This window comes from Mus caroli, unplaced genomic scaffold, assembly GCF_978045245.1.
Source record: "Mus caroli unplaced genomic scaffold, Mus_caroli_1 scaffold_19, whole genome shotgun sequence".
In the NCBI taxonomy this organism is placed as follows: Eukaryota; Metazoa; Chordata; class Mammalia; order Rodentia; family Muridae; genus Mus; species Mus caroli.
Genome location: NW_028227274.1, coordinates 4,127,163 through 4,153,561, shown reverse-complemented (window position 1 = coordinate 4,153,561; position 26,399 = coordinate 4,127,163). Strand labels below are relative to the sequence as shown.

The 26,399-nt window shown below is 40.3% G+C and overlaps 1 protein-coding gene and 1 pseudogene across 8 annotated transcripts in view; both read left to right on the top strand.

Moving 5' to 3' along the window:
- Odad2 (outer dynein arm docking complex subunit 2) overlaps positions 1–23,115 on the top strand; it is a 220,973-nt gene extending 197,858 nt beyond the window's left edge. For 3 of the 8 annotated variants that reach the window (XM_085833542.1, XM_085833536.1, XM_021150551.3), the window contains one exon: positions 22,457–23,113. In XM_085833542.1, the coding sequence (XP_085689668.1) occupies positions 22,457–22,570 (114 nt within the window). In that variant the 3' untranslated portion in view covers positions 22,571–23,113. Of the gene's footprint in view, positions 1–22,456 lie in introns of all 8 variants that reach the window. The other 5 variants (XM_085833541.1, XM_085833539.1, XM_085833538.1 and 2 more) reach the window with 3 other exon arrangements.
- LOC110284696 (importin subunit alpha-1 pseudogene) lies at positions 3,488–4,531 on the top strand (annotated as a pseudogene).
- Positions 23,116–26,399: the final 3,284 nt, after the last annotated feature.

Genomic DNA, 26,399 nt, shown 5'->3' with positions numbered 1-26,399 from the left:
GATTGTTTACTGATTTGGATCTCCTATGCATGCTCATTGTTAACCTTTATTAGATGCGTTGATCATGTTGGCATGGCACCATCTCCCACTCAGAAGCTGTCTTTCTGCTCCATGGACTGCTTCCTTGGCTGTGCATGCACAAGCTTCTGATGTTAATGATATCCCATCTGCCCACTCATGCTTTGCTTTGCCTGAGCTCCTGGGTTTGCTTAATAAACAAAACAACAAACAAAACAAACCAGAATGGAATAAAAACCAGTGCCCAGATCAAGGTCAGTTTGCCTGTGTCTTCTTCCAGTTGTTTAGAAAGTTTAATAGAAAGTTGTTGGCTTTAATGCATTTCAAATTGTGTGCAAATTGTTGTAAATGGTACCCAATAAGGGTTTTTTCCCCATTAATTTATCTATTCACTTTACATCCTGATTGTAGCTCCCGCCATTCAGTTCCTTCCTCCCACAGCCTCTCCTACCATTCCCACCTTCAGATAAGGTTTTTGGTGGGTTTTTTGTTGTTGTTGTGTTTGTTTGTTTGTTTGTCTGTTTTGGTTTTTGGGGTTTTTTTGTTTTGTTTTGTTTTTTGGTTTTTCAAGACAGGGTTTCTCTGTGTAGCCCTGGCTGTCCTGGAACACACTCTGTAGGCCAGACTGACCTTGATCCCAGAAATCCACCTGCCTCTGCCTCCTAAGTGCTGGGATTAAAGGCATGCACCACCACCGCCCAGCTCAGATAAGGTTTTATTGTCATTCTTCATGTAGATCTATAGCTGTCACTGTACCGTATATTGAAATAAAAGCCTTCTACTGTCCTATGTTCCTAGAACCTTAGTCAAAATTAAACTGGTCACAGCTGACTAAATTTATTCTAGGACCTTCTATTCTGCTCCATTAGCCTATGTTTTTATGCCATTTTAGGTTTATTTTTAAAACAAAACAACAAAACAAAACAAAGAACAATACCTTGTCTAGTGTCTGTTTTCCTGTTGTTTCTCCTATTGGTTTCCTGGGTTCAGAATTTACGTTCATTTTAAGCATTTTAACTGTGGAGGCTTTGTATCTGTTTCAGGTCAGGTAGTCTGATACCTCTAGTTTTGTTCATTTTTGTTCAAGATTGCTTTAGCAATTTGAGAACTTCTGTGGTTCCACATGAAATTTAGAATTGTCTTCTGTGTGTAGTTATGTGGGAAAAATGTCCCTGGGCATCTATCTGGTAGGGAGTACACTGGATCTGTCATGATTGCTAGGATAACTGTGGACATTAGCAATATTAACTCTTTCATTCATTTACAGGGATAGCAGCTCAGTTGTTTGGGTCATCTCCACTCTTTTTCACTAGTGCTTTATAGTTTTGACTTAAAAAGCCTTTTCCTCCACAGTTACATTTATTATTATGTTGCAGTTTTTTGTTATGTTTTGGTTAGGTTCAGTTTGGTTTTTGTCGCTCTACAAGTGGATTGTTTGCTGATTTCACTTATAAGAGTTGGTTGTTAGCGTTTCCCATTTTATGTTGGTTTTATGTCCTGCAGCTTTCCTGAGATTATTGAGTAGTTTGAGTTTTTAGGGTTTTCTATGTAATATTTAGAATTCCATGTTCTACGTGCCCTAATTCCCACCATGAGAACATAAACATCGCTACAAGGCTATTGTGCGTTGTCTTGGTTAGGGTTACTATTGTTACTGTGAAACACTATATCTTACATTTTCATATAGCAGTCCGTCACTGAAGGATCTCAGGACAGGAACTCAAAACAGGGCTGGAACCTGGGGACAGGAGCTAATACAGAGATGTGTTAGCTCACTCACCATGGCTTGTTCGGCTTGCTTTTTTATAGAAGCTAGAACCACTTGCCCAGAGGTAGCACCACCCACAATGGTCTGGAGCCTCCCACATCAATAACTAAGAAAGTGTCCCACCGGCTTGTCTACAGTTTGAACTTATGGAGACATTTTCTCAGTTGAGGCTCCTTCCTCTCTGACTCTAGCTTGTGTAAAGTTGATATAAAACTCACCAGAATATTTTCCAAAGTCTAAAATTTCAGCTGGAGAAATGAAAGCAATATAGGTTTCAGCAACCTCAATGCCAGGCATAGTGGCACATCAGCTGTAATCTTGGCACTCAGAAGGCTAAGGCAGGAGGATCACAAGTGCAAAGCCAACTTGGGCTACATAACAAGACCTTGCCTCAACAAACAAACAAATAAACAGCCACAACTTCCAGAGTGAGTACTGATGTATGATTCCTGGAAAATCTTATTGCCATTTCTTGTTTATTTTTCTTTTTGGCCAGACAATATAGTCTGATCATGGCTTCCTCTCCCTCAACCCCTCCCAGATCCTCCCTATCTCCCTACCCACTCAACAACTTTATGCCTTTTCTTTCTTTCTTTAGAAAATAAACAGGCAAACAAACAAAAAAACCAAAATCTTAAAAAGAAAGAAGAAACACATATCACACACCTATAAAACCACAAAATTGTAAACCATAAGACACAAGCAAAAGACCAGTAAGACAAAAATTCCCAATCAAAGCAATATGAGACAAAAGTCTACAAAAATTAGATCTGTTTTGTGTTGGCCATCTGCTGTGGGGCATGGGCCACTGGAATGTGGTTAACTATCCAGTAAGCCTGTCGCCATTCCTAAGCTATGCTTTCCGTTTAGAATCTTTTATTACTCCACTTTCTGTGCTTGGAAAGGAGGAAAGCTCCTCCCAGGGTCTGAAGTGTTTTAGTTTTCTCCAAGCTATACCTCCAAAATCCACTCCAGATCTTCTTTGCATGCTAAGACTTGGCCTAATCAACAGGTTCAGGCACTAGGGTATCAGAGCCCAGACCACACTTTTGTGCTCATGGAAAAAAGGTCAGACTCAGGATATGTTTTCAAAGTAGACCCAATGGTTTTATTTATGGCTTAAGTAAAGGCTATAAGACAGAAAGGAGTCAAAGACACTCCCTAGTACCCACTCCAAACAAATGAGGGAGTAAATTGACTTTAATGGGGATAAGGAAGCTGTGACTATCAGAGTTTGGATGGAAGGATCAGGATTCAGTTTTATTTGTATGAGATCTGAGGCGCTACTTTTTATATCTTAGCAGAGATGTCACATAGTCAACTAAATATCTTGAAATTCAGTGTAGGACTGGAAACTTAAACTTTGGTGGATTAGCACTAAGTCTAGTTTATACGATGTTGTTTACATACCCACACACCCATGCATGTGTGTGCCCATGCATACATTCCATCTTATACATATTTAAATATTCTCTGACAATGTTGATCTTAAAAAGGTCACAAAACCAAGTAGACTCTCAATCTCTCACCCAGCTGCAACTCAGGCACTATACCTGTTGTGGCATCAGCAGGACATGATCCTTAGTTGTAGAAACCAGATTAAAGGTTTCCACAGCCACCAACCCGCAGCTTGAGTGCACCACACTGACTTTCGTGGAAGTCTGAGCAGGCTGTACAGCTTTCTTCCTTGTTCCTGCAACCATGTCCACAAACGAGAATGCTAACTTACCAGCTGTCTGACTTAACAGATTCAAGAACAAGGGGAAGGACAGTACAGAAATGTGTCGCTACGGGATAGAAGTTAATGTGGAACTCAGGAAAGCTAAAAAAGATGAGCAGATGCTGAGAAAAAGAAACGTCAGCTCATTTCCTGATGATGCTACTTCTCCACTACAGGAAAACCAAAACAACCAGGGTACTGTAAATTGGTCTGTTGAGGACATTGCTAAAGGCATAAACAATAACAATTTGGAAAAGCCAGCTCCAAGCTACTCAAGCTGCTCAGAAATTGCTTTCTAGAGAGAAACAGCCTCCTACAGACAACATCATCTGGGCTGGTTTGATCCCAAAATTTGTGCCCTTCTTGGGCAAAACTGATTGTAATCCCATTCAGTTTGAGTCTGCTGGGGCACTCACCAACATTGCTTCAGGAACATCTGAACAGACCAAAGCTGTGGTGGATGGAGGTGCTATCCCAGCATTTATTTCTCTCTTGGTATCTCCCCATGCTCATATCAGCAAGAAAGCTGAATGGGCTCTTGGAAACATTGCAGGTGATGGTTCAGCTTTCAATTGACCCACTGTTGGCATTTCTTGCAGTTCCTGATATGTCATCCTTGGCATGTGGTTACTTACCTAACAAGAATCCTGCACCCCCCCCCCCTTAGATGCTGTTGAGCAGATTCTTCCTACTTTAGTTTGACTCTGCACCACAATGATCCAGAAGTATTAGCAGATTCCTGCTGGGATATTTCCTACTTGACTGATGGTCCAAATGAGCACACTGAGATGGTTGTGAAGAAAGGAGTTGTTCCCCAACTTGTGAAGCTTCTAGGAGCTACTGAATTGCCCATTGTGACTCCCACATTAAGAGCCATAGGGAATATTGTCACTGGAACAGATGAACAGACTCAGAAAGTGATAGATGCTGGAGCACTTGTAGTCTTTCTGAGCCTGCTAACAAACCCCAAAACTACTAATCTAAGGAACCTAACAAATAAAACTGAAACAAAACAAAACCATTAACCAACACAGGAAGGGTGAATAGGAGGGCTGCAAAGGAAACAGAGGCAGAGGAAAAGAGAAACTTCCAGATCTGGCTGCCCAGTGGCCACTGTCTGGCACACATAAGGAGTCCAAATTCACTCTCCAGTGGGGATGCAGCAGAACTAGCACACAGTAGGGATACATCTGAGCCAATAGAAGCTGACAGTGCTTGGTACCTTTGGAAAGAATGAAAGTGAGAGGCTTTGGCAAGATCATAGCAAAAGAAAGAGCCCATATCCAGCTAAATACAGTTGATTTACAACCCTACTCCAACCACAACTGACTAGAGAAAAGACAGCAGCCACTAGCAGTTATAACCGAATTGTGGGTGGAGACTAAGACACCACACAGGTGTAGGAGGGGAAGAACATCCCTTCCAGGAAGACGATTTTCCAACCAGGATTCATGAATCAGAAAGTGAGAGTTGAGTTTCAACTGCCTTCAAGCTAACATCTGCTTGGAAAATACAATTCTGGTGAACTCCAGAACCCCAGGTTACTCTGTAGCAAAACAGAAAGATGACAAGCGAGATATAAGCTCAGAATTTCAATCATGCAACCAAGTACTTGACATTTGGTGGATACTTGAATGTGGCAGAGACCAAAGTGGGTGGAAATAAACAAGTAGAGTATAACAGAGGGAAGAGAGTATTAAATTATCCGCATCCGTAGTGTGATAGGAACGTCATCATCCCTGTGAAACTTGAACAAGATTCTGTTTGTAAAAACATTCAGGAAACAAAGAAACAGAGCTGAAAAATAATTTTTTTTAAAAATGAGCCTCTTTTTTTTTTAAAGATTCATTTATTTATTATATGTAAGTACACTGTAACTGTCTTCAGACACTCCAGAAGAGGGCATCAGATTTTGTTACAGATGGTTGTGAGCCACCATGTGGTTGCTGGGATTTGAACTCGGGACCTTTGGAAGAGCAGTCGGTGCTCTTAACCACTGAGCCATCTCACCAGCCCCCTGAAAAATAAAGTTTAAGAAACAATTTCCCAAATATACAACAAAATTATAAAAGAGTTAGTAGAAAGGAAAGGAGAGGGGAGGGGAGGGGAGGGAGAGAGGGGAGGGAGAGGGGAGGGAGACAGGGGGAGGGAAAGGAGAGGAAGAGGAGAGGGAGAGGAGAGGATAGTGGCCAGTCAGAGAGAAAGGGTCAGCATAAGGACACCACAGACACTGACACTATATGGAGAGGTGGGTATTCTGGAAAATTCTGAAAACATTAGGAGGAGGGACCTATCTGGAGGAAGAAGGTTACTCAGGGTATATTCTCAGGTGCTGTGTTAGAAAAAAGACTAACCCCTTCCTTAGCCCTTTCTTCCTCCTATCCACCATGAATAAAGACACTTTCTTTTTAATTAGATATTTTCTTTATTTACATTTCAAATGTTATCCCCTTTCCCAGTTTTCACTCCAAAAATCCCCTATCCTCTCCCCTCTCCCTCTGCTCCCCAACCCACCCACTCCTGCTTCCTGGCCTAGGCATTCCCCTATACTGGGACATCAACCCTTCATAGGACCAAGGGCCTCTCCTCCCATTGATGACCGACTAGGCCATCATCAGCTACATATGCAGCTAGAGTCATGAGTCCCTCCTTGTGTTTTCTTTGACTGGTGGTTTAGTCCCAGTGAGCTCTGGGGTTACTGGTTAGTTCATATTGTTGTTCCTCCTAGGGGGATGCAAATCCCTTCATCTCCTTGGGTACATTCTCTAGCTCCTTCATTGGGGACCCTGTGCTCCATCCACTGGATGGCTGTGAACATCCACTTTTGTATTTGTCAGGCACTGGCAGAGCCTGTCAAGAGACAGCTACATCAGGCTCCTGTCAGCAAACACTTGTTGGCATCCACAATAGTGCCTGGGTTTGTTTCTTAGTAATACCAAAACATCCTATCTTAGCGAGACTATCACCTTCTTGCTGATAGTGGTGGTTCAAATGAAAACATTCCCCATAGGCTCACTTATATATACTATCATATCATCTGCAAATAGTGATATTTTGACTTCTTCCTTTCCAATTTTTATCCCTTTGATCTCCTTCTGTTGTCTAATTGCTCTGGCTAGGACTTCAAGTACAATGTTGAATAGGTAGAGAGAGGGGGGCAGCCTTGTCTAGTCCCTGATTTTAGTGGGATTGCTTCTAGGTTCTCTCCTTTTAGTTTGATGTTGGCTACTGGTTTGCTGTAGATTGCTTTTATTATGTTTACGAATGGGCCTTGAATTCCTGATCTTTCCAAGACTTTTATCATGAATGGGTGTTGGATTTTGTCAAATGCTTTCTCAGCATCTAACAAGATGATCATGTGGGTTTTGTCTTTGAGTTTGTTTATATAGTGGATTACGTTGATGGATTTCTGTATATTAAACCATCCCTGCATCGCTGGGATGAAGTCTACTTGATCATGATGGATGATAATTTTGATGTGTTCTTGGATTTGGCTTGCAAAAATTTTATTGAGTATTTTTGCATCAATTTTCATAAGGGAAATTGGTCTGAAGTTCTCTTTCTTTGTTGGGTCTTGGTGTGGTTTAGGTATCAGAGTAATTGTGGCTTCATAGAATGGATTGGGTACAGTACCTTTTGTTTCTATTTTGTGGAATAGTTTGAGGAGAATTGGAATTAGGTCATCTTTGAAGGTCCTATAGAACTCTGCACTAAACCTATCAGGTCCTGGGCTTTTTTTTTTTTTTTTTTTTTTTGGTTAGGAGACCATTAATGACTGCTTCTATTTCTTTAGGGGATATAGAACTGTTTAGATCATTAACCTGATCTTGATTTAGCTTTGGTACCTGGTATCTGTCTAGAAACTTGTCCATTTCATCCAGGTTTTCCAGTTTTGTTGAGTATAGCCTTTTGTAGTAGAATTTGATGATGTTTTGGATTTCCTCAGATTCTGTTGTTATGTATCCCTTTTCATTTCTGATTTTGTTAATTAGTATACTGTCCCTGTGCCCTCTAGTGAGTCTGGCTAAGGGTTTATCTATCTTGTTGATTTTTTTTTCAAAAAACCAGCTCCTGGTATGGTTGATTCTTTGTATAGTTCTTTTTGTTTGTATTTGGTTGATTTTGCCCCTGAATTTGATTATTTCCTGCCATCTACTCCTCTTGGGTGAATTTGCTTCCTTTTGTTCTAGAGCGTTTAAGTGTGCTGTCAGGCTGTTCATGTGTGCGCTCTCCAGATTCTTTTTGAGGGCACTCAGAGCTTTGAGTTTTCCTCTTAGGACTGCTTTCATTGTGTCTTATAAGTTTGGGTATGTTGTGGCTTCAGTTTCGTTAACCTCTAAAAAAAAAGTTTTTAATTTCTTTATTTCTCTCTTGACTGAGTTATCATTGAATAGAATGTTGTTCAGCTTTCATGTGTATGTTGGTTTTCTATTATTTATGTTGTTATTGAAGATCAGCCTTAGTCCATAGTGATCTGATAAGATTCATGGGATTATTTCAATATTTTTGTATCTGTTGAGACCTGTTTTGTGACCAATTATATGGTCAATTTTGGAGGAGGTACCATTAGGTGCTGAGAAAAAGGTATATCCTTTTGTTTTAGGATAAAATATTCTTTAGATATCAATTAAATCTATTTGTTTCATAACTTCTGTTAGTTTCACCGTGTCTCTGTTTAGTTTCTGTTTCCAGGACCTGTCCATTGATGAGAATAGGGTGTTGAAGTCTCCCATTATTATTGTGTGAGGTGCAAAGTGTGTTTTGAGCTTTGCTAAAGTTTAATGAGTGTGGATGCCCTTGAATTTGGAGCATAGATGTTCAGCATTCACAGTTCATCTTGGTAAATTTTACCTTTGATGAGGATAAAAAGTCCCTCCTCATCTTTTTTGGTAACTTTAAGTTGAAAGTCGATTTTATTCGATATTAGAATGGGTACTCCAGCTTATTCCTTGGAACTATTTGCTTGGAAAATTGCTTTCCAGCCTTTTATTCTGAGGTAGTGTCTGTCTTTGTCACTAAGGTGGGTTTCCTGTGTGCAACAAAATGTTGGGTCCTGTTTATGTATCCAGTCTGTTAGTCTAAGTCTTTTTATTGGGGAATTGAGTGCATTAATATTAAGAGATATTAAGGAGAAGTCATTGCTGGTTCCTATTATTTTTGCTGTTAGAGTTGGAATTTTGTTGATGCTATCTTCTTTTAGGTTTGTTGAAAGATACTTTGCTTTTTCTAGATTCCCTCCTTGTGTTTGGAGTTTTCCTTTTATAATCCTTTGAAGGGCAGGATTTGTGGAAAGATATTATGTAAATTTGGGTATTTTTCTCATGGAACACCTTGGTTTCTTCATCTATGGTAATTGAGAGTTTTGCTGGGTATAGTATCCGGGCTGGCATTTGTGCTCTCTTAGGTTCTGTATTACATCTCCCCAGGATCTTCTGGCTTTCATAGTCTCTGGAGCTAAGTCAGGTGTAATTCTGATAGGTCTGCCTTTATATATTACTTGACCTTTTTCCCTCACTGCTTTTTAAAAAAAAATTTTTTTTAAGATTTATTTATTATATGTAAGTACACTGTAGCTGTCTTCAGACACTCCAGAAGAGGGCACCAGATCTCGTTACGGATGGTTGTTAGCCACCATGTGGTTGTTGGGATTTGAACTCTGGACCTTTGGAAGAGCAGTCGGGTGCTCTTACCCACTGAGCCATCTCACCAGCCCTTAAAAAATTTTTATTAGATATTTTCTTCATTTACATTTCAAATGCTATCCCAAAAGTCCCCTATACCTCCCCCTGCCCTGCTTCCCTACCTACTCATTCCCACTTCTTGGCCCTGGCGTTCTCCTGTACTGGGGCATATAAAGTTTGCAAGACCAAGGAGCCTCTCTTTCCAATGATGACCGACTAGGCCATCTTCTCCTACATATGCAGCTAGAGACACGAGCTCTGGGGGTACTGATTGGTTCATATTGTTGTTCCACCTATAGGGTTGCAGACCCCTTCAGCTCCTCGGGTACTTTCTCAAGCTCCTCCTTTGGGGGCCCTGTGTTCCATCCTATAAATGACCATGGGCATCCATTTCTGTATTTGCCAGGCACTGGCATAGCCTCACAAGAGACAGCTATATCAGGGTCCTTTCAACAAAATCTTGCTGACAAATGCAATAGTGTCTGCGTTTGGTGGCTGATTATGGGATAGACCCCCGGGTGAGACAGTCTCTGGATGGTCCATCCTTTCATCTTAACTCCAAACTTTGTCTCTATAACTCCTTCCATGGGTATTTTGTTCCCTATTCTAGGGAGGAATGAAGTATCCACACGTTGGTCTTCCTTGTTCTTGATTTTTTTGGGTCTTGCAAATTGTATTCTAGGTTTCTGGGCTAATATCCACTTATCAGTGAGTACATATCAAGTGACTTCTTTTGTGATTGGGTTACCTCACTCAGTGTGATATCCTCCAGATACATCCATTTGCCTAAGAATTTCATAAATTCATTGTTTTTAATAGCTGAGTAGTACTCCATTGTGTAAATGTACCACATTTTCTGTATCCATTCCTCTGTTGAGGGACATATGGGTTCTATCCAGCTTCTGGCTATTATAAATAAGGCTGTTATGAATGTAGTGGAGCATGTGTCCTTATTACCAGTTGGAACATCTTCTGGATATATGCCCAGGAAAGGTATTGCTGGATCTTCTGGTAGTACTATGTCCAGTTTTCCCCTCACTGCTTTTAATATTCGTTCTTTTGTGCATTTGGTGTTTTGATTATTATGTGACAGGAGGAATTTCTTTTCTGGTCCAAACTATTTGGAGTCCTGTAGGCTTCTTGTATGTTTATGGGCATCTCTTTCTTTAGGTTGGGGAAGTTTTCTTCTATAATTTTTTGAAGATATTTACTGGCACTTTAGGTTGGAAATCTTCCTTCTCCTCTATACCTATTATCCTTAGGTTTGGTCTTCTCATTTTGTCCTAGATTTCCTGGATGTTTTGGGTTAGGATCTTTTTGCATTTCCCATTTTCTTTTATTGTTGTATCAATGTTTTCTATGTTATCTTCTACACCTGAGATTCTCTCTACTATGTCTTGTATTCTGTTAGTGATGCTTGCATCAATGACTCCCGACTTCTTTCCTAAGTTTTATTTCCAGAGTTGTCTCCCTTTGTGATTTCTTTATTGTTCCTACTTCCATTCTTAGATCCTATATGATTTTGTTTAATTCTTTCACCTGTTTGGATGTGTTCTCCTGTGTTTCTTTAAGGGAGTTACTTATGTACTTTTTATAGTCCTCTATCATCATCATGATAACTGACATTAGATCCATATCTTCCTTTTCTGTTGTGATGGTTTATCCAGGACTTGCTATGGTGGGAGATTTGGATTCTGATGATGCCAAGTAACCTTGGTTTTTATCTTCTGTTCTTATACTTGCCTCCCATCATCTGATTATCTCAAGTGCTCCCTGCCCTCGATGTATCTGATTGGAGTTTGTCCTTCCTGTAATCTCAGTTGAGTCAGAACTTCTCAGAGTCCAGCTTTCTTTGTGATCCTGTGATTCTGGGATCCTGTGATGCTGAGATTCTGGTGTTTCAGAGTCCTTGGCAGTCAAGCTTACACTGAGGCCTTGAGATCCTGATGTGACCAAGCTCCTGGGATCCTGGGATCCTGGCAGTGTTAGAGTACCTGGAAGTAGTACCTCCTCTGGGGACAGTGGGGCTGTCTGCTGAGTTTGAAACCAAGGTAGACCAGTGCTGATCGGAAGGAATCTGAGTCACTGATCAGGCAGGGTTCCTGTGTCTGCACTCCAGCTCTCCCCAGGAACCTCTTGTTCTGTTGGAACAGATGTTGTGTTCCACTCACCAGTGATCCTAAGATCCTGGGTATGCTAGGGCACCTGTGGGGTGGAGAGTTCTCTGGGGACTGTTGGACTGTCCGCCAAGTTGGGGCCCAAGGTGGCCTGGCCTTTAAGACCCTTCTAACACATGCTTCCAACACTATGATTGGCCTTGACTGTGGACACAGAAGCAGTGGAGCCAACATTTATGGACTGAGCCCAACCAAAAACCATTCCTCTCTGTACATTTTTTGTGTCAGTATCTTGTCCCAGCAACAGAAGTCCAATACAATAGGTCATCATGAAAATTTAGAACATCAGTACAAAGAAACTGAAAAGTTTCTATAATGTTCAACAGAGACAGTGATATCACAGTGAAATGAAATGAACAAAAGTGGACTTCATGGAAATTGTACTGACAAATTCCAAGTGTTGCCTGTGAATGTTTAAAATCCCAACACGTTGCTATTCTTTAAACTCCTATTTATCATGTGCTGATACATTTATTCCAGATTTCATCAGATTATTTCATGCCTCTGTTCACCAACAAGACATCCTTGGAACTAGAGATTAACTAAGAGGAAACTAATTTGAATAAGAATTTAATAATCTATCTTAGTGCAAATCTATATTACAAATCTATCAAATAATCTATAATTATACAAATGTATTATATTTAGCATATCAACTTTCACTTACATCATAGGATCACAAATCTTTTATTTTTGTATTAATTTTCAATATTACTAGATTAAAATTGCTTATTTGGAAAAATACAATAAATCCCTGACAAAGGATTATAATGGTTTGTGTTCTCTCTCTCTCTCTCTCTCTCTCTCTCTCTCTCTCTCTCTCTCTCTCTCTCTCTCTCTCTTTCTCTCTCTCTCTCTGTTTTAGGATTTTTAGAAAAGGTTTCACCTGGTAGACCACCAGGCTCACCCTGACCCTAGCCTCTTGAGTGCTAGGGTCAACTGCTCCCAAATTGTAAATTCTTAGTCTTTTTGTTTGACATATTCAAACTCCAGGAAACAGTGACAATGGTATAGTTACCAGCCAGCACTTTTGAGTGCATGGTGGAACACTTACTGTAGTATTTAATCCCCACATCCGCTGTGTTAGGAAAATACCTAACAAATTCTAATCTTATTAACAGCAAAGTCAGTCTTGGAGAATTACCCCAGACCATGTACAGTTAGAAGGTAAAACCAAGCTTTAAACTGAGATTTCACAGTTGAAATTGTCAATTTAAATATGCACAACATAGTATGTGCACTGTTTCCTCCAAGGGAATAAGCCACTGAAATTTAATCTGTGGGATGAAATTCTAAACAATTTTATCCAATTATTCCTTTACATTTTTAGCCAAAATAGTATATGCACAGACACACTTTACACTTGATAGCAGAAAATTTGAGCAGAAACTTGAAGGCATTCTATTTTTTTTTTTTTAGTTTTTTTTTTAGTTTTTTCGAGACAGGGCTTCTCTGTATAGCCCTGGCTGTCCTGGAACTCACGCTGTAGACCAGGCTGGCCTTGAACTCAGAAATCTGCCTGCCTCTGCCTCCCGAGTGCTGGGATTAAAGGCGCGCGCCACCACGCCCGGCAACTTGAAGGCATTCTGATCAACAACACAAGTGGAGCACAGAGGATTTCTATAACCACCTCCTCTACCATGCAGTATGGGGCAGAATCCCTGCCTCCTCACCCTCACCCAGCTGATGAAACCATCCATGGTATTTCTGCAGTCATTGTATCCTGATGCTACTGGCTGCTCTGTGACCTCACAAAAGCTTTCTAATGTGTAGGCATGTGTGTTGGAGGGCAACTGTAATTCCAACACTGGGGAGGCTGTGGCAGGAAAATTTCAAGTTCAAGGCTACCCTGGGCTATATAACAAGACCTTTTTTCAACATCATTGCTCTATGGCTTTTCCCAGGGAGACATTTACCCCAGAAAAGGTAGTGATGGGCGACCAGAGAAATGATTCCATCCAAGTCCAGCATGAGCCAGTGAGTGAACTGAGTTATTTATAAGAGCTTGGGTTGCTCAGTCAGTGGCAGCTGCATCACCAGAAGGGCCATCTCAGTCAGGGTGATGACTCACAAAAGCTGCAACTCTGGGGCTCCCAGCATGACTTGCAGCCCCCTCCACTGTAGGTCAAGAGTTGAGGAGGGACCTTGTGACTGTCTGGGCTTTCTAAATTGTGTAGTTTGATTTGGATTCCTCAGCCCTGAACCTCACTTTTCCCTCTAATTTCAACTGGAGGAAATAACTACATAACATTCATTCTCCCTTACCTCAAAAATATAGAGGAAAGTCCATGAAGGGAATGTATTCAACTGTGAGCAGAATCTGGAAGGGAAGGGCACCAAGCCAACAAAAGTAGCATCGATATCTAGGTCACATTATAAACATGGTTTTAGTCTACTTTCTGTTAGTATAATGAAACATTACAGAGTTATTTATTTTAATAAAAATAGAAAGTTCTTTAATGTCAATAGTATTTCATCAAATGTTTATTCATCAAATGTTATTCATCAATTTCTACATCCCCAAGTCATTATTTTTCTCCTGTACATTGGCAACTGTTGTACTTTCTTTTTGTTATTGTTTTTTGAGACAAGGTCTCATGATATAGCCTGTGCTAGTCTTGAACTTTTGATCATCCTATCTCAGCCTTCCAAACACCAGAATTATAGACATGTATCATCATACCTGGCTCCAAGCTTTGTTTATTTTTAATGAATTGTACCTAGTGTTGGTGAGTATGAAGAGAAAGATTACTTCTTATTCTTCAACAATAATGTTATAGGGCACAAGGTCTCAGGAGAATAGCTTGGCAATATATGATAAATGTATATTATGTCAAATTGTTTGATCCGAGATTTATATTTCTAATAATCCAGATGAAGAAATGATCAGACTCACACACAAAGACATACACATGCACGTGTGCATCCATGCATGTGCACACTCGTGCTCGCGTGCACACACACACACAGAGAGAGAGAGAGAGAGAGAGAGAGAGAGAGAGAGAGGGAGAGAGAGAGAGAGATAGATAATGGTGTTCTTGGCATTTCTTGTTTGTCCTTCTTGAACAGGGGCAGGGTCGCCTAAGATGGTACTGTACTATGGTTTCAAAGTGGTTTGATTGTCTAATTGTGTTTCTCAAAGTCCATCATAATTGAGGTCTTGGTTCCAACAGTGGTACATTGAAAAGCAGGACGTTGGTTGGAGATTCTTGGGTTGTTGCAGTGTGCTTCACAAGAGATTATGGAATGCAGCCTCTCTCTCTCTCTCTCTCACTCTCTCTCTCTCTCTCTCTCTCTCTCTCTCTCTCTCTCTCTCTCAAGCTCTCTTACATGTATGTACCTGTGCCATGTTGTGGCCACCCAGGAGGGCCTTTTCTTAAAGGAGATAGTGCAGTTATCATGCCCTTGAGCTTCTAATATAATTTGCTGAATTATCCTGCCCCTCAACCATGAATTTTTGTGCCACTACACACTTCAGGTATATATATTACAGACTGAGCAAGCCAGCCTTAGAGTTATGGATTTTCATAATTTTATGTCTTAAAAATATTGAGAGAAAAAGAAAGAAAATGTACACATACATTATGTGTATTATATATTATGTATAACATATATGTGTACAGCCATATGTACTATTTCTGGTCCTCTTCTAAATTTTGTTTCTGTTCAAGTGTCTCCCTCTTGCATATCATGTGTGTGTCAGAGAGAGAGAGAGAGAGAGAGAGAGAGAGAGAGAGAGAGAGAGAGAGAGAGAGGAGAGAGAGAGAGGAGAGAGACTGGGAAGCAAAACTGGGCTCTTGATCATGCTTGGAAAGTACTTCATCACTGAGCTATATGACTAAGCTGTAGCTTTACTTTCTTTCTCCCTCTCTCGCTCTCTCCCCCTTCTCTTCTTCACTTTCCTCTTTTATAAAACTAATAAAATGTATTTTAAAATATACAACTCAGTATTGACATTTTAAGTCATCAAAATAATTTATAATAGTTAAATGCCTCTTAAGTATACATGATAATTTCTGAAGCTAAAAGTAATATGCACTCAACCAGTATTTAAAATCTATCTGGAACATTAAAGATGATAGAAGTAGGAAAAAAATCTCTTATGAAGTCATTTATGAAAGGAAATTGTGAAAAGTTCCTGATTAGACAAAAACTGTTCCATCTCCAAGGGAGAGTACTCAGTGTAACTGTGACTTCATAGAATGAATTGGGTAGTGTTCCTTCTGTTTCTATTTTGTGGAATAGTTTGAAGAATATTGGTATTAGGTCTTCTTTGAAGGTCTGATAGAATTTTGCACTAAAACCATCTGGTCCTGGGCTTGTTGTTGTTGTTGTTGTTGAGAGACTTTTAATGACTGCTTCTATTTCTTTAGGAGTTATGGGGTTGTTTAGATGGTTTGTCTGATCCTGATTTAACTTTGGTATTTGGTATCTGTCTAGAAAATTGTCCATTTCATCTAGATTTTCCAGTTTTGTTGAGTATAGGCTTTTGGTAGTAGGATCTGATGATTTGTTTAATTTCTTAAGTTTATGTTGTTATATGTTCCTTTTCATTTCTTATTTTATTATTTTGAATACTGTCTCTGTGCCCTCTGGTTAGTCTGGCTAAGGGTTTATCTATCTTGTTGATTTTTCTCAAAGAGTCAGCTCCTGGTTTTATTGACTCATTGTATAGTTCTTTTTGTTTCTATTTGGTTGATTTAGGCCCTGAGTTTGATTATTTCCTGCTGTCTACTCCTCTTGGGTGTATTGGCTTCTTTTTGTTCTAGAGCTTTCAGGTGTGCTGTTAAGCTGCTAGTGTATGCTCTCTCCAGTTTCTTTTTGGAGGCACGGCAGAGTAATTTATAAAGAAAAATTTTGAAGACTGGAAAATTCCATATTGGCAAACAGAATTGAGTGAAGCCCTACTTACTGGTGAGGATATCATATGTTAACACAAAGAATCATAACTCAGATTATTCCTCTTCTCATAAAGCCACAGTCCCATTGGATTAGAGTCCCCCACTTATGGCCCCATTTAGCCTTAATTACCTCCTGCCTCTAAATACCGTGGATTAGATAGACCTTTTTAATGCCTCACCATAAGGATTACATTTCAACATGAGTTTTAGTGCAGACATTCAGTCCATAGTACATGTTATGCTCTTCTGTCAGCTGCAGGAGAGCATACATCAGTGAAGTCCACAGCCCTCAAGCCTCTCTGCACTGGCCAAACAGAAGCAACATTTTGTCCCGAGCTGCAACAGCATATTGTATCTTGAAGCCACTGGTTCGGGTCCAATATCATATGAAATGAATTACCAAGACTCAGAGCCTGGCTGTGGTGGAGCCTCAGCTGGAACAGCAACACAAGCCCAGCCCAGATGAATAGTAGAAAAGCCACTTTGCAGGCAAAGGTAGTCGTTACTCTTTGTGACCTCAACAGGAAAATAGCCAAAGGCTTCTCCACTCAAATCAGCTTTGGAAATGGGATCCTGCTGGAAAAACTCCAAGTTGGGTATGTGCACAGGTACTTCGGATCTCATCCAGCTGTAATTAAAACCCCTATATTTCCAGACTCTGTTCACCCAAACAATGTGGAGTCAAACCACAGAAAAATCTGTTATCATTCAAATGGATCCATATTTTTCATACAACTGAAATGCAGCATAAAGCCGTGAACTGTTAAATATGAAAGTAAAATTGGATGCAGATGCCAATTGGTTCCCAGGCTACCTAAGTCTCACCTTCCAAGAGATGTGAGCCACAGGTCACAGCTGTATGCATACTCAGGGCACAGCCTCAAGATCAAAGCCTTTTACACCATAGGAAGTATTCACAGTCCTCCCTGCCGATCCACAAGCCACCCATTGTGCCCTCCCCATGTCCTTGCTCAGTCCAAGCTGTAAAGTGTTATGTGTTTGAATGATGTTTTAAAGTGCTCTGTGCAATTAAGTTTTAAAAGCAAAGGGGCTGGTTTTCCTTTGGTATATATATGAAACTCCCCATAAACATAAAGTTCTTGGGTGTGTTTGGGGGAGGGATGATTAAATAGAGAAAAGCTCCTGAAAGGAACAAACACTTCAAAAAGTGGAACCCGAGGTGTTTTCCCCTCATAATATTAAAAATGCCTTTATAGTTGGAAAAAAAAGTCGCTAGATCAAACTACATATAGCAAACAGCTATATGGACTCCATGCTCACTCATGCCCAATTTGCATCTGCTCACCTAGGAAACCCCCTGCTTTTTAAGTATAATTGTCACAAAAGATTGCAACCTGCCTTCCCCTGGCTCTGTTCTAGCGATGTGAGAATATGTAGTTAACGGCCGGCTCCAAAGCCAGGATTGGGGCAAAGCTTCTGGCCTGTGGATATTTATCCTATTTTTTAAAGCATTCTTCCAAGGGAGTTTGTTTGTAAAGCTCTTAGAAAAATGAAAACATATTCCAGAGCCTAATTGCAAACTAAGACTTGTACACGGCCCACATTGTTCAGACAGTGGCTTGGGTAGGAACAGGTCCTTGCTTAGTAAAAGTCTGTAAAAGTCTGGGCACAGCCTCAGTGTGTCTTACACAGAAACAAGTAACACTCACAGATAATAAAATACTATTAGGGTACGGGAAAACGGTGGGTTTAGACTGCACAGCTAACTCAAAAGAGTCCTTGGAAGGCCTCTTAGATATCAAATGGCGCTCTCCCTAGTAGTCTGGTCTTTTAAATACCAAGCTGTTTGCATCCTTTGTGGACAGATAATTCTGAACTTGCAAGTCTGTACTCTTGTTTGAGAATGTAGGTAAGAAAAAATGGACAGTGCAGGCTACCTTCATTGGTGAGAAAGAAATCACAGTGCATGGTACATAGCAACTTGGCAGCTAATAAAACCATTCAAATTGTGCAAACATTAGGTCCCTCACAGGTCTGGAGCCAGAGAGTCAAGCAAGGTAAATATAAGGAAGCGTTGCACAGTCCACCACATGTATCACGTTTCCCCTCTTCTTATATCTGTTTTTAGAATGCTTGTACGTGTGTGAGTGTATGTGTGTGTGTGTGTGTGTGTGTGAGCGTGTATGTAGGCTTGTGGTTGGAAGCCCAAGAACAACCTTAGGTCTTGTTCTTCAGGCATTGCCCACTTTGTTTTTGAGACAGAGCCTCTCACTGGACTGAAACTTGCTGAGTGAGTGTAAACCCATCTGTCCCTACCTCCCCCATGCTGGGATTATATTTTCTACTCTTCAAAAATTATAAAAGAAAGATATGGTTCAGGGGACTAAGCTCATATCCTTATGCAAGGCAAACATTTTCCTGACAGAGATATTGCCCAGTCTGTGTGAGACTTTTAAAACAATATCTTATGGAGCTTTGTTAGTCAGTTTTTAGCAAAAATATCAATAAGCATTCTACATGGGATGCAGAGTGAAGCATCACCTTCGATGGAAGAAGTTAGGCAAAGTGATTTCCCTAAAGAGAAAGTCACCTTGGTGCATTGTCAGGTAAAGGGAAAGTTCACTCCGTGTCCCACAAAGTAGGTACCAGCCTGGATAAGAAATAAAACATACAGTGTGTGAATGGACAGAAATTTTCTTCTTGCAAATGGTTACCTGGATGACTCCTATAAGAACCAGTGCTCTGCCAGCTGCCCTAACTCACAGCACTGTGGTTTCCTCAGTGTGCAATTGTGTAACTAATGTCCAGTGTTTGGAAATAAGCACAGCTGATTCTTGGAGAGCTGGAAGGGGGACCACAGAGCCACAACCTGGCCTGAGGGAGGAGAAGTAAATGTGTGTTTGATTCTGACAGGCAACAGATCAAGGGTTTCCTATCCAAGGGAGCCTGGCAAGGAAGCAGAAGCAAATGCCCAGAGAAGCCTGGGTCATCGAATTCAATAGCAGGGCCCTGAAAAAAGTGCTGACCAGAGCCAGATTGACCTCAAGGCCAAAATTCTTTCTTCTTCCTCCCTAATCTACCAGGGCTAGCCTCCAGCAAATCAACAAGTCCTGAAACTGGGTGTGTTGTGGGAATGTGTTATCTTCAGGATGCCTAGTGGTCCAGTCCTGACTGGAAATGAAATCTGCAAAGAGCTGGGTAACTAGGAAACAGCTGAAAGCCTTCTTCTTGGCTTCCCTCTCTCCCTTTCTCCCCCCTCTTCCTCCCTTCCTCTCTCCCTCCCTCCCTCCATCTCTCTCCCTCCCTTTTCCCTCTTACTTTTTTCTTTCTTCCTTCTTTCTTCCTCTTTCTTCCTCCCCCTCCTTCTCCTCACTCCCTCTTTCCCTCCCCCTTCTTCCCTCAATCGTTCCTTCCTTGCCTCTTTCCTTCTCTTTTTTCTTACTCTTCCTTTCTTTCTTTCTTTCTTTCTTTCTTTCTTTCTTTCTTTCTTTCTTTCTTTCTTTTTTTCTTTCTTCCTTCCTTCCTTCCTTCCTTCCTTCCTTCCTTCCTTTTATCTCTCTCCTCCCTTCCCTCTCCCTCTCTCACCTTCCTCCTCTCCCTCTCTCTTCATCTCTTCCTCTCTCTCCTTCCCTTTCTGGGTCCTAGGAATCAAGCTCAGATCATTTGACTTGTGGCAAATGTCTTTACCCTCTGAGTCATATCACAGGCCCAGAAAATGCATGTTTATAAATAAAGATGAAAAACAAAAACAAAACCCGCTAGAAATGGAAAGTATACAGATAGGGAATATCTGATAGAAAACTATTCTAAAGAGAAGGAATTGGATATAGAATATAAACGTAACAGAGGCCTTGAAAAGATGGGAGAGATGTGAAGTGACAGAATTGGAGGGGACAAAACTGTGACAGGGCATACTGTACTGCTGTTGTTTCAAGTGCTGTTCCTAGATAGTGGCTTCTGCAGAGCTCATCTGGCGTATCTAATGACTCTGGCTGCAAGAGAGCATAGGAGACTGAAGACTGAAGATGGGACCTGGACTCTGAGAAGCATGAGGAAGGGAGCAGAATAAAGAAAAAAAAATCATATATGGCTTTGCTTGGACTTAAACAAAGTTCATTTGCCTCCTGCCAAGCTTGAGGGCCATTGGTCACTCAGAGCTGGCTTTGTCACTATTGTGACTTTCATGAGTGGATGTCCTATAAGGAGGCTTCAAAAAAGAGTGACTGCCTGTTGTGGGAAATATTGAAAAAGAACAGTAATATCCCACCCTATGCCGTGTACCAGTGAGCCACATGGCACCAGCTGAGTGCTCTCATCTCAGGAGACTCTTTGACCTGGAGCTCCTGAAATCTCTCCACCCAGCTTGCTAAGTTGCTACTTGCAGGTCATTACCACACCAGCCCCAAAACTACAAAACCCCCATGACCTTTTGTGGTGTACACCTGTCAAACTCACACTTTGCTGTATCTTTCTCTCTGGAACCCAGACGAACCACCGCATAAAGGAAAACACCACACAAACTTAGTTCAAAAACAATGATAACTCAATCTCTGGGTTCAACAACTAGAAAGCTAATCTTGTAAGCCATATTAAATCTAAATCCTCCGATGGTGAATCCTGGCAGATTTGCCTTCTAATCCAGAAGTTGCTAGTAGCTACATCTTGTCCTGTCACACTATTCCCATCCAAAAAGCCCATCTCTCCTGCTTCCTCTCTTCCTCCATCCAACCTGGAAATCCTGCCTACTCACCCAGTGATTGGTCCCTTTATTCATTGGGGGAAGGTTCATAAGAAGTCACCTGAGTACGTGACTCATTCATCGTCCCAGACAACCCCTCCTGGGAAAATGGAATTAGCATCAAAATATAGGTAGCACCAAGACCATTCACAGCACTTCACCCTTTCTGATCTAATAAAAAAAAAAAAAAAACCAAAACTTTTATCCCAAATATAAATTGAGCACAACTATTACCATTTTGTAATTTTTAAAGTACAAGAGAGACCTAACACCCAGTCCATCATGTTTGTCAATAAAATAGAACACTGTCATCTATCCTAACTTAAAAGACTTATAATTCTACACCTGACGTATGTCCTCTCAAATCTGTTCTCTCAAAGTTAAACCGCCTGGGTTGGCTATGAGACTATAAGTAGTCTTTCAACCTCATTGAAATCTGAGAATGACCAACATTATCTGAAGATAGAGGAACCCTAAAACAACTTCCAGAACTGAGACAAGTTGTAGAGACAGCTGCCTACCCACACAGCCCCAGTAAGTCAGGAAGTCGGAGCATCAGTCTTCAGCCTTCTGGCCCAGGATCATCTGACAGACCTTTGAAAAACAGGAATTATTAAGGGCTAGCCTATTCTGTCTCAGCAGAACTAAGCTCTCCTAACCTATAAATTGTGTCCTTTCAAGAACAGTACGGCTCTGCAGGAGAGATAGGCAATTTCTGCTCAGTGGACACCTAGTCACAATGTACCACCTCACCTGGAGGTATAGATGCTCTGTTGCTTCTGTGAATCCATGAATGGGAAGCTGTTAGGAGAAGATTTGTCTCAACAAGTGAACTTAGGAACTTACTTTTCTAGGTGGACTAAACTCAGGGTATTAAATATAGAGGATGTGCTAGGCTGTTGGTCTGTACTGAGAGGTGGGAAAGCCAAAAGGGTGCTGGAGAAATTTCAGAAACAGAGCTATAGCAATAAAGCTGTAAGAACATGTGAGAAATTCTGAACCTGGGTAAGCCTCTCCTTTCACATAAATGGGGTTTTCCACATGAGGGCTGCTTTGGTCTTTGTATGTGTGGATGTGCACATGGCGGGGGGTATGTGTGCACATATGTCCCTGTGTGTGAGTGCAGAGGGCATAGAAGTATACCTGGTGTCCTTTTTCACTACTCTCACCATATTCCCTTCATATAGGATCTCCCACTGAAGCTGAAACTCACCATTCCAATGATGCTACCTGGCTTGCATGTTCCCACATACCTCTACTGTCCACTGCTGGTATTACAGGCTCACAGGGCTATGCCTAGCTTTAACTTGAGTACTGGGCATCCAAACTTGGGTTCTCATGGTTACACAGTAAGCATTCTTACCCACAGAGCTGTCTCCCTAGCCGTTCACTGCTTTTTAAAAAATACATCCTGTTTTAAATTATTTCCATAGTCTAGCTTTATGTCTTTGGATTAATGAGTTTATTCTTTTCTCTCCTTGGTGTTTGACAGCTTCTACTGGATATGGTTGGTTCCCCAGACCAGGATCTCCAGGAAGCAGCTGCTGGCTGTATATCCAATATCCGAAGACTGGCTCTTGCTACAGAAAAGGCTAGATACAACTGAAATGTGAACATACACAAGCTACCAAATGTTCTGACTAAGGATATAACCCTCTCTTGGCCAGGAAGCCAGAGTTGAGAAGCATTTACAACCAGTTCTTCAAACATCCTAAAGAAAAAAAAAATACATGAATTAAAACACAAATGTTTTTTGTTGAAAATTACAAGAATCTTTTTATTCTGTTTAATTAAAAGTATGTAAAACTAATAAATTTGTGATAAAAACAGTAAATTTGTGATAGTTTTCCAAGAATTTGAGGGTATATATATATATATATATATATGATATGATATTTATACTTTAACTACACCTTTACATCTGCCATGGTTTTTATAAATATAGCTGTCCCAGTGTGCAGTTCCAGAGTCACCTATGAGTGTCTTGAGAGCTCCTTTCTGTTAAACTGATCAGCCTGTCCTGTGCTTACAGCCTGGTCTGCTTGATCACTTGCAAGCCACAGGAGAGTTCTGAGGAGATGTGCTGATTTCACAGATGGTTATTAAATAGAATTCAGCACTAAGCAGCTGCTCTTAGCAAGAGCATTCTGAGGTCATCCCCGACTTCTCCCATACCATCAAACACCCAGACAATAATGTGCAACTGTCACCACATGGCGGCATACAAATTGCAAGGACAAGGAGTCCTTTCACTTTGGGACAGACGAGTGTAAACAACGATATGTTTCATTTCCCCCACAGCCAGTCACTAACACTTTTATTGAAATTAATTTATGCTGATGTAAGGATAATATTATTTCACATAAAGTTACTCTGAATTTCTGAACTTATTTCCAGCACATGAAGTACTTTTTAAAAAGTGGTTACAGAGGACTAATCACATTTTATCAGGTTAAGAAACATTTGAACGCACTTAAAAAAAAAAATCACATAACGTAACCTCGGTGTGCTGAAATGTTTGGGAACTAACTGTCTCAACCTTCTAACAGTCACCAGAAAAACAGCTTTTTTGCCTCAGCTGGGAGAGCCAAGGTCTCCCTCAGAGAATGCTTTAGTGAGCAGGCAAGGCTATTTTATTGAAAAAATATTAGGTACTGTATATATTATCCTTTGGAGAAAACCATAAACTTAATTAAATTCAATGTAAATAATTCATACAAAACAAAAAGCCTGCACGGGATGAATAGTAGACCAGTAACAGAGGTTCCAGTTGTGTTTCTTTTTTAAAAAGGTGAGCGCTTCTGTGAAGTTAAGGCTCCATGAAACACTCCCTCTCTCTGCTGCCGTTTGGAGGAGAATGTAAGTGAAAATAATTCAAGGAAGGAGGCAGTGTTAATTCTAAAGATTAACTTTAAAGAGTAAAGTGTGTCTGTCAACTTCCCATACTAGATATTTCTAAAGGTCCCATGCTGGCCACTTTTGTTTGACAACATTAAAAATGCCTAGGCGGTAGGCTGTGTTAGCTACAGGAAATGAATGAGCATTAGATTGTTATTAGAGAGTCCTTGAAAGCTCACCATCGACTTCAGGTCTTACAATATCCCGTGTCACTGATTCCTGGGACTGAAGGAAAGCAAGAAGTAAAACGACCGACCATGAAGGGGACTCGTGAATACTGCCTGGAGGATTGTGTCTCAAGATTCCCCTGGTGTTTCTGCTATTATGGTTAACAAATGCAAAATAAAAGCAACAGCCATCTTAAAAGAAGCTGTGCACTAAGAAATGGATAAAAGCAGCATGAATTTTCTTCTGTATTTTCTAAGTAAAAGTGTCCACTCAAACAACCAGCAATATAGTGACTTTTAGAATAAGATGACGTTGGTCTTAAAGGTCAATTTAGGGCTTATTTTTTGTGAAAGGTTTTACAGAGATTGCTGATCTTACTAAAACAATGTCGAATCCTGCGAAGCACTCTCAGTGTTAGAGGACATGAGTGGGACCAGCGATCACTCCCTTAGTCAGCGAGTATACTTTGTGAGAATACTTATATTTTTCCTCCTATGTGAGGTTTTGTGTGATATTTATTTTGTTCTAGTAAAGGATTTAATTCTTAATGATTTTGATTAGGAGTTTCTTTCTTAGTTTTTATTTTATCTGGAGGTACAGAGAACACAATACACTCTCTGGCTCCTTCAGTTTGGAGGGGTTTAAGGTGGAATTTTAGTTGTATCTTCTTAGGGAAACCTCTCTGAGTGTCGTCCCCTTTGCAGACAGAATTTACTGCTATCAGGATGACTTGCGCTAAAAAGAACTTGTTTCTTTTGAGACATTTTTTGAGTCCTATAAATGGATTGACAGTTCTCTTAGGGCACAACTTTGTGAGTTATGTTTTCTCCCCTGCAGTCTGTTACTGCTGTATCTCTAAAGCATTCACTCAGGACCGAGAGTGATTTAAAATACGTGGGAAATCTATGCCCTTAGGACAGCAATGGTGTTGTTGCTGATGCACAGCAACCGAGAGTTGCAAGTAAGTCTTTTCTTTTTTCTTTACTTATTACATTAGAGCAACAAGATACAATTTCCTGGTCCAAATGGTTTAAGTTGTTTAATTTCACTCCATGAAAATTTAGGGTTAGAATAACGTATGCATATTACTGCAATTCAATGAAAATATTAAGAAAATCATGTATTAAAAAAACTTCATTATTTTGGAGTCAATAAGTGTTCCCAAACTAATGGTCCACATGTACTGAAGTGTAAAAATGGAACACTCTCCCTAAATGAGAATAGGCTAGAAAGCGAGCTGGTTTTATGTGGTGCTACTGTACTCAGGTACAGTGTTAGGTGCTTAAGCTTTTTTATCACATTATTTATTTCATGATGAGGCTATGTGCCTTGGTGGTCAGAATCAACCGCAGAGTCAGTATGCTCTCCCTATCATGTGGGTCTGGGGATTGAACTTGGGTCATTAGGTCTGGATGCACCTTTCCCTGTTGAATCAGTATTTCCCAATATTAAGTTCTTTTGATCTTAATTAATAAGCAGAGGACTTACAAAATAGATTCCCTTAGTGGGAAAGTACATCACAGTGGGAACACCCACTCTGCAGGGGTAACTTTGCAGAGCATGTCAAGATGTTAGAATTCTGTGTACTTTGCTCTGCCACATGGTCCCACCATGATGCTGCTGCTTCCTTCTCACAGGCCAGAATTGATGGGTGAGAGTATCAAAGTCAACTCTTTAAAATTCAATTTTTCCCAGATATTTCTTGTAGTGCTAGAAAGTCAACAAACAAATTATGTTTACAATAACAAAAATGATAGAAAAACTTTGTTTCCTTCTTATTAGAGTTCAATCCCACACTGAAAGTATGTCTTAGAATAATAATCATAAACAAAGTATTTCAAAAACTATTGTTAAATTTCCAAGCAGATTCTGAAGCAGTATATACTTTGAGATGTTTGTGATGTTTGTTTGTTTGTTAAGTCATGACCTGAGGCTATGGATAAAGATGCTTGCGGCCAAGCCTGATTACCCAAGTTTAGTTCCAGGAACCTCCATGGTGGAGGAAGAGAAGTGACTCAAGTTGCCCTTTGACCTCCACATACGCAGTATGGCCTGAATACAAACACAATCAATCATCAATCAATCCATAAATAAGGTTTTTATTTTGTTCTGTTTTACGAGATCTTAGAAATGAGGAAGAGTTGAGGGGTAGAAGGGAGATTAAGAGATGTAATCAGACTATATTATACACATGAACAAAACTGTCAGATAATAAAAAAGAAAAATGTATCATTTTAGTCACAAAGAAAAAAAGACCTGGATTTTATAGCATCCTACATGATAAACATAATTTGTTTCCTGTTTCATTCATCTGGATATTTTAGTTTATGTCACAATGTATACTTATCACTTCTTAAAAATACAAACAC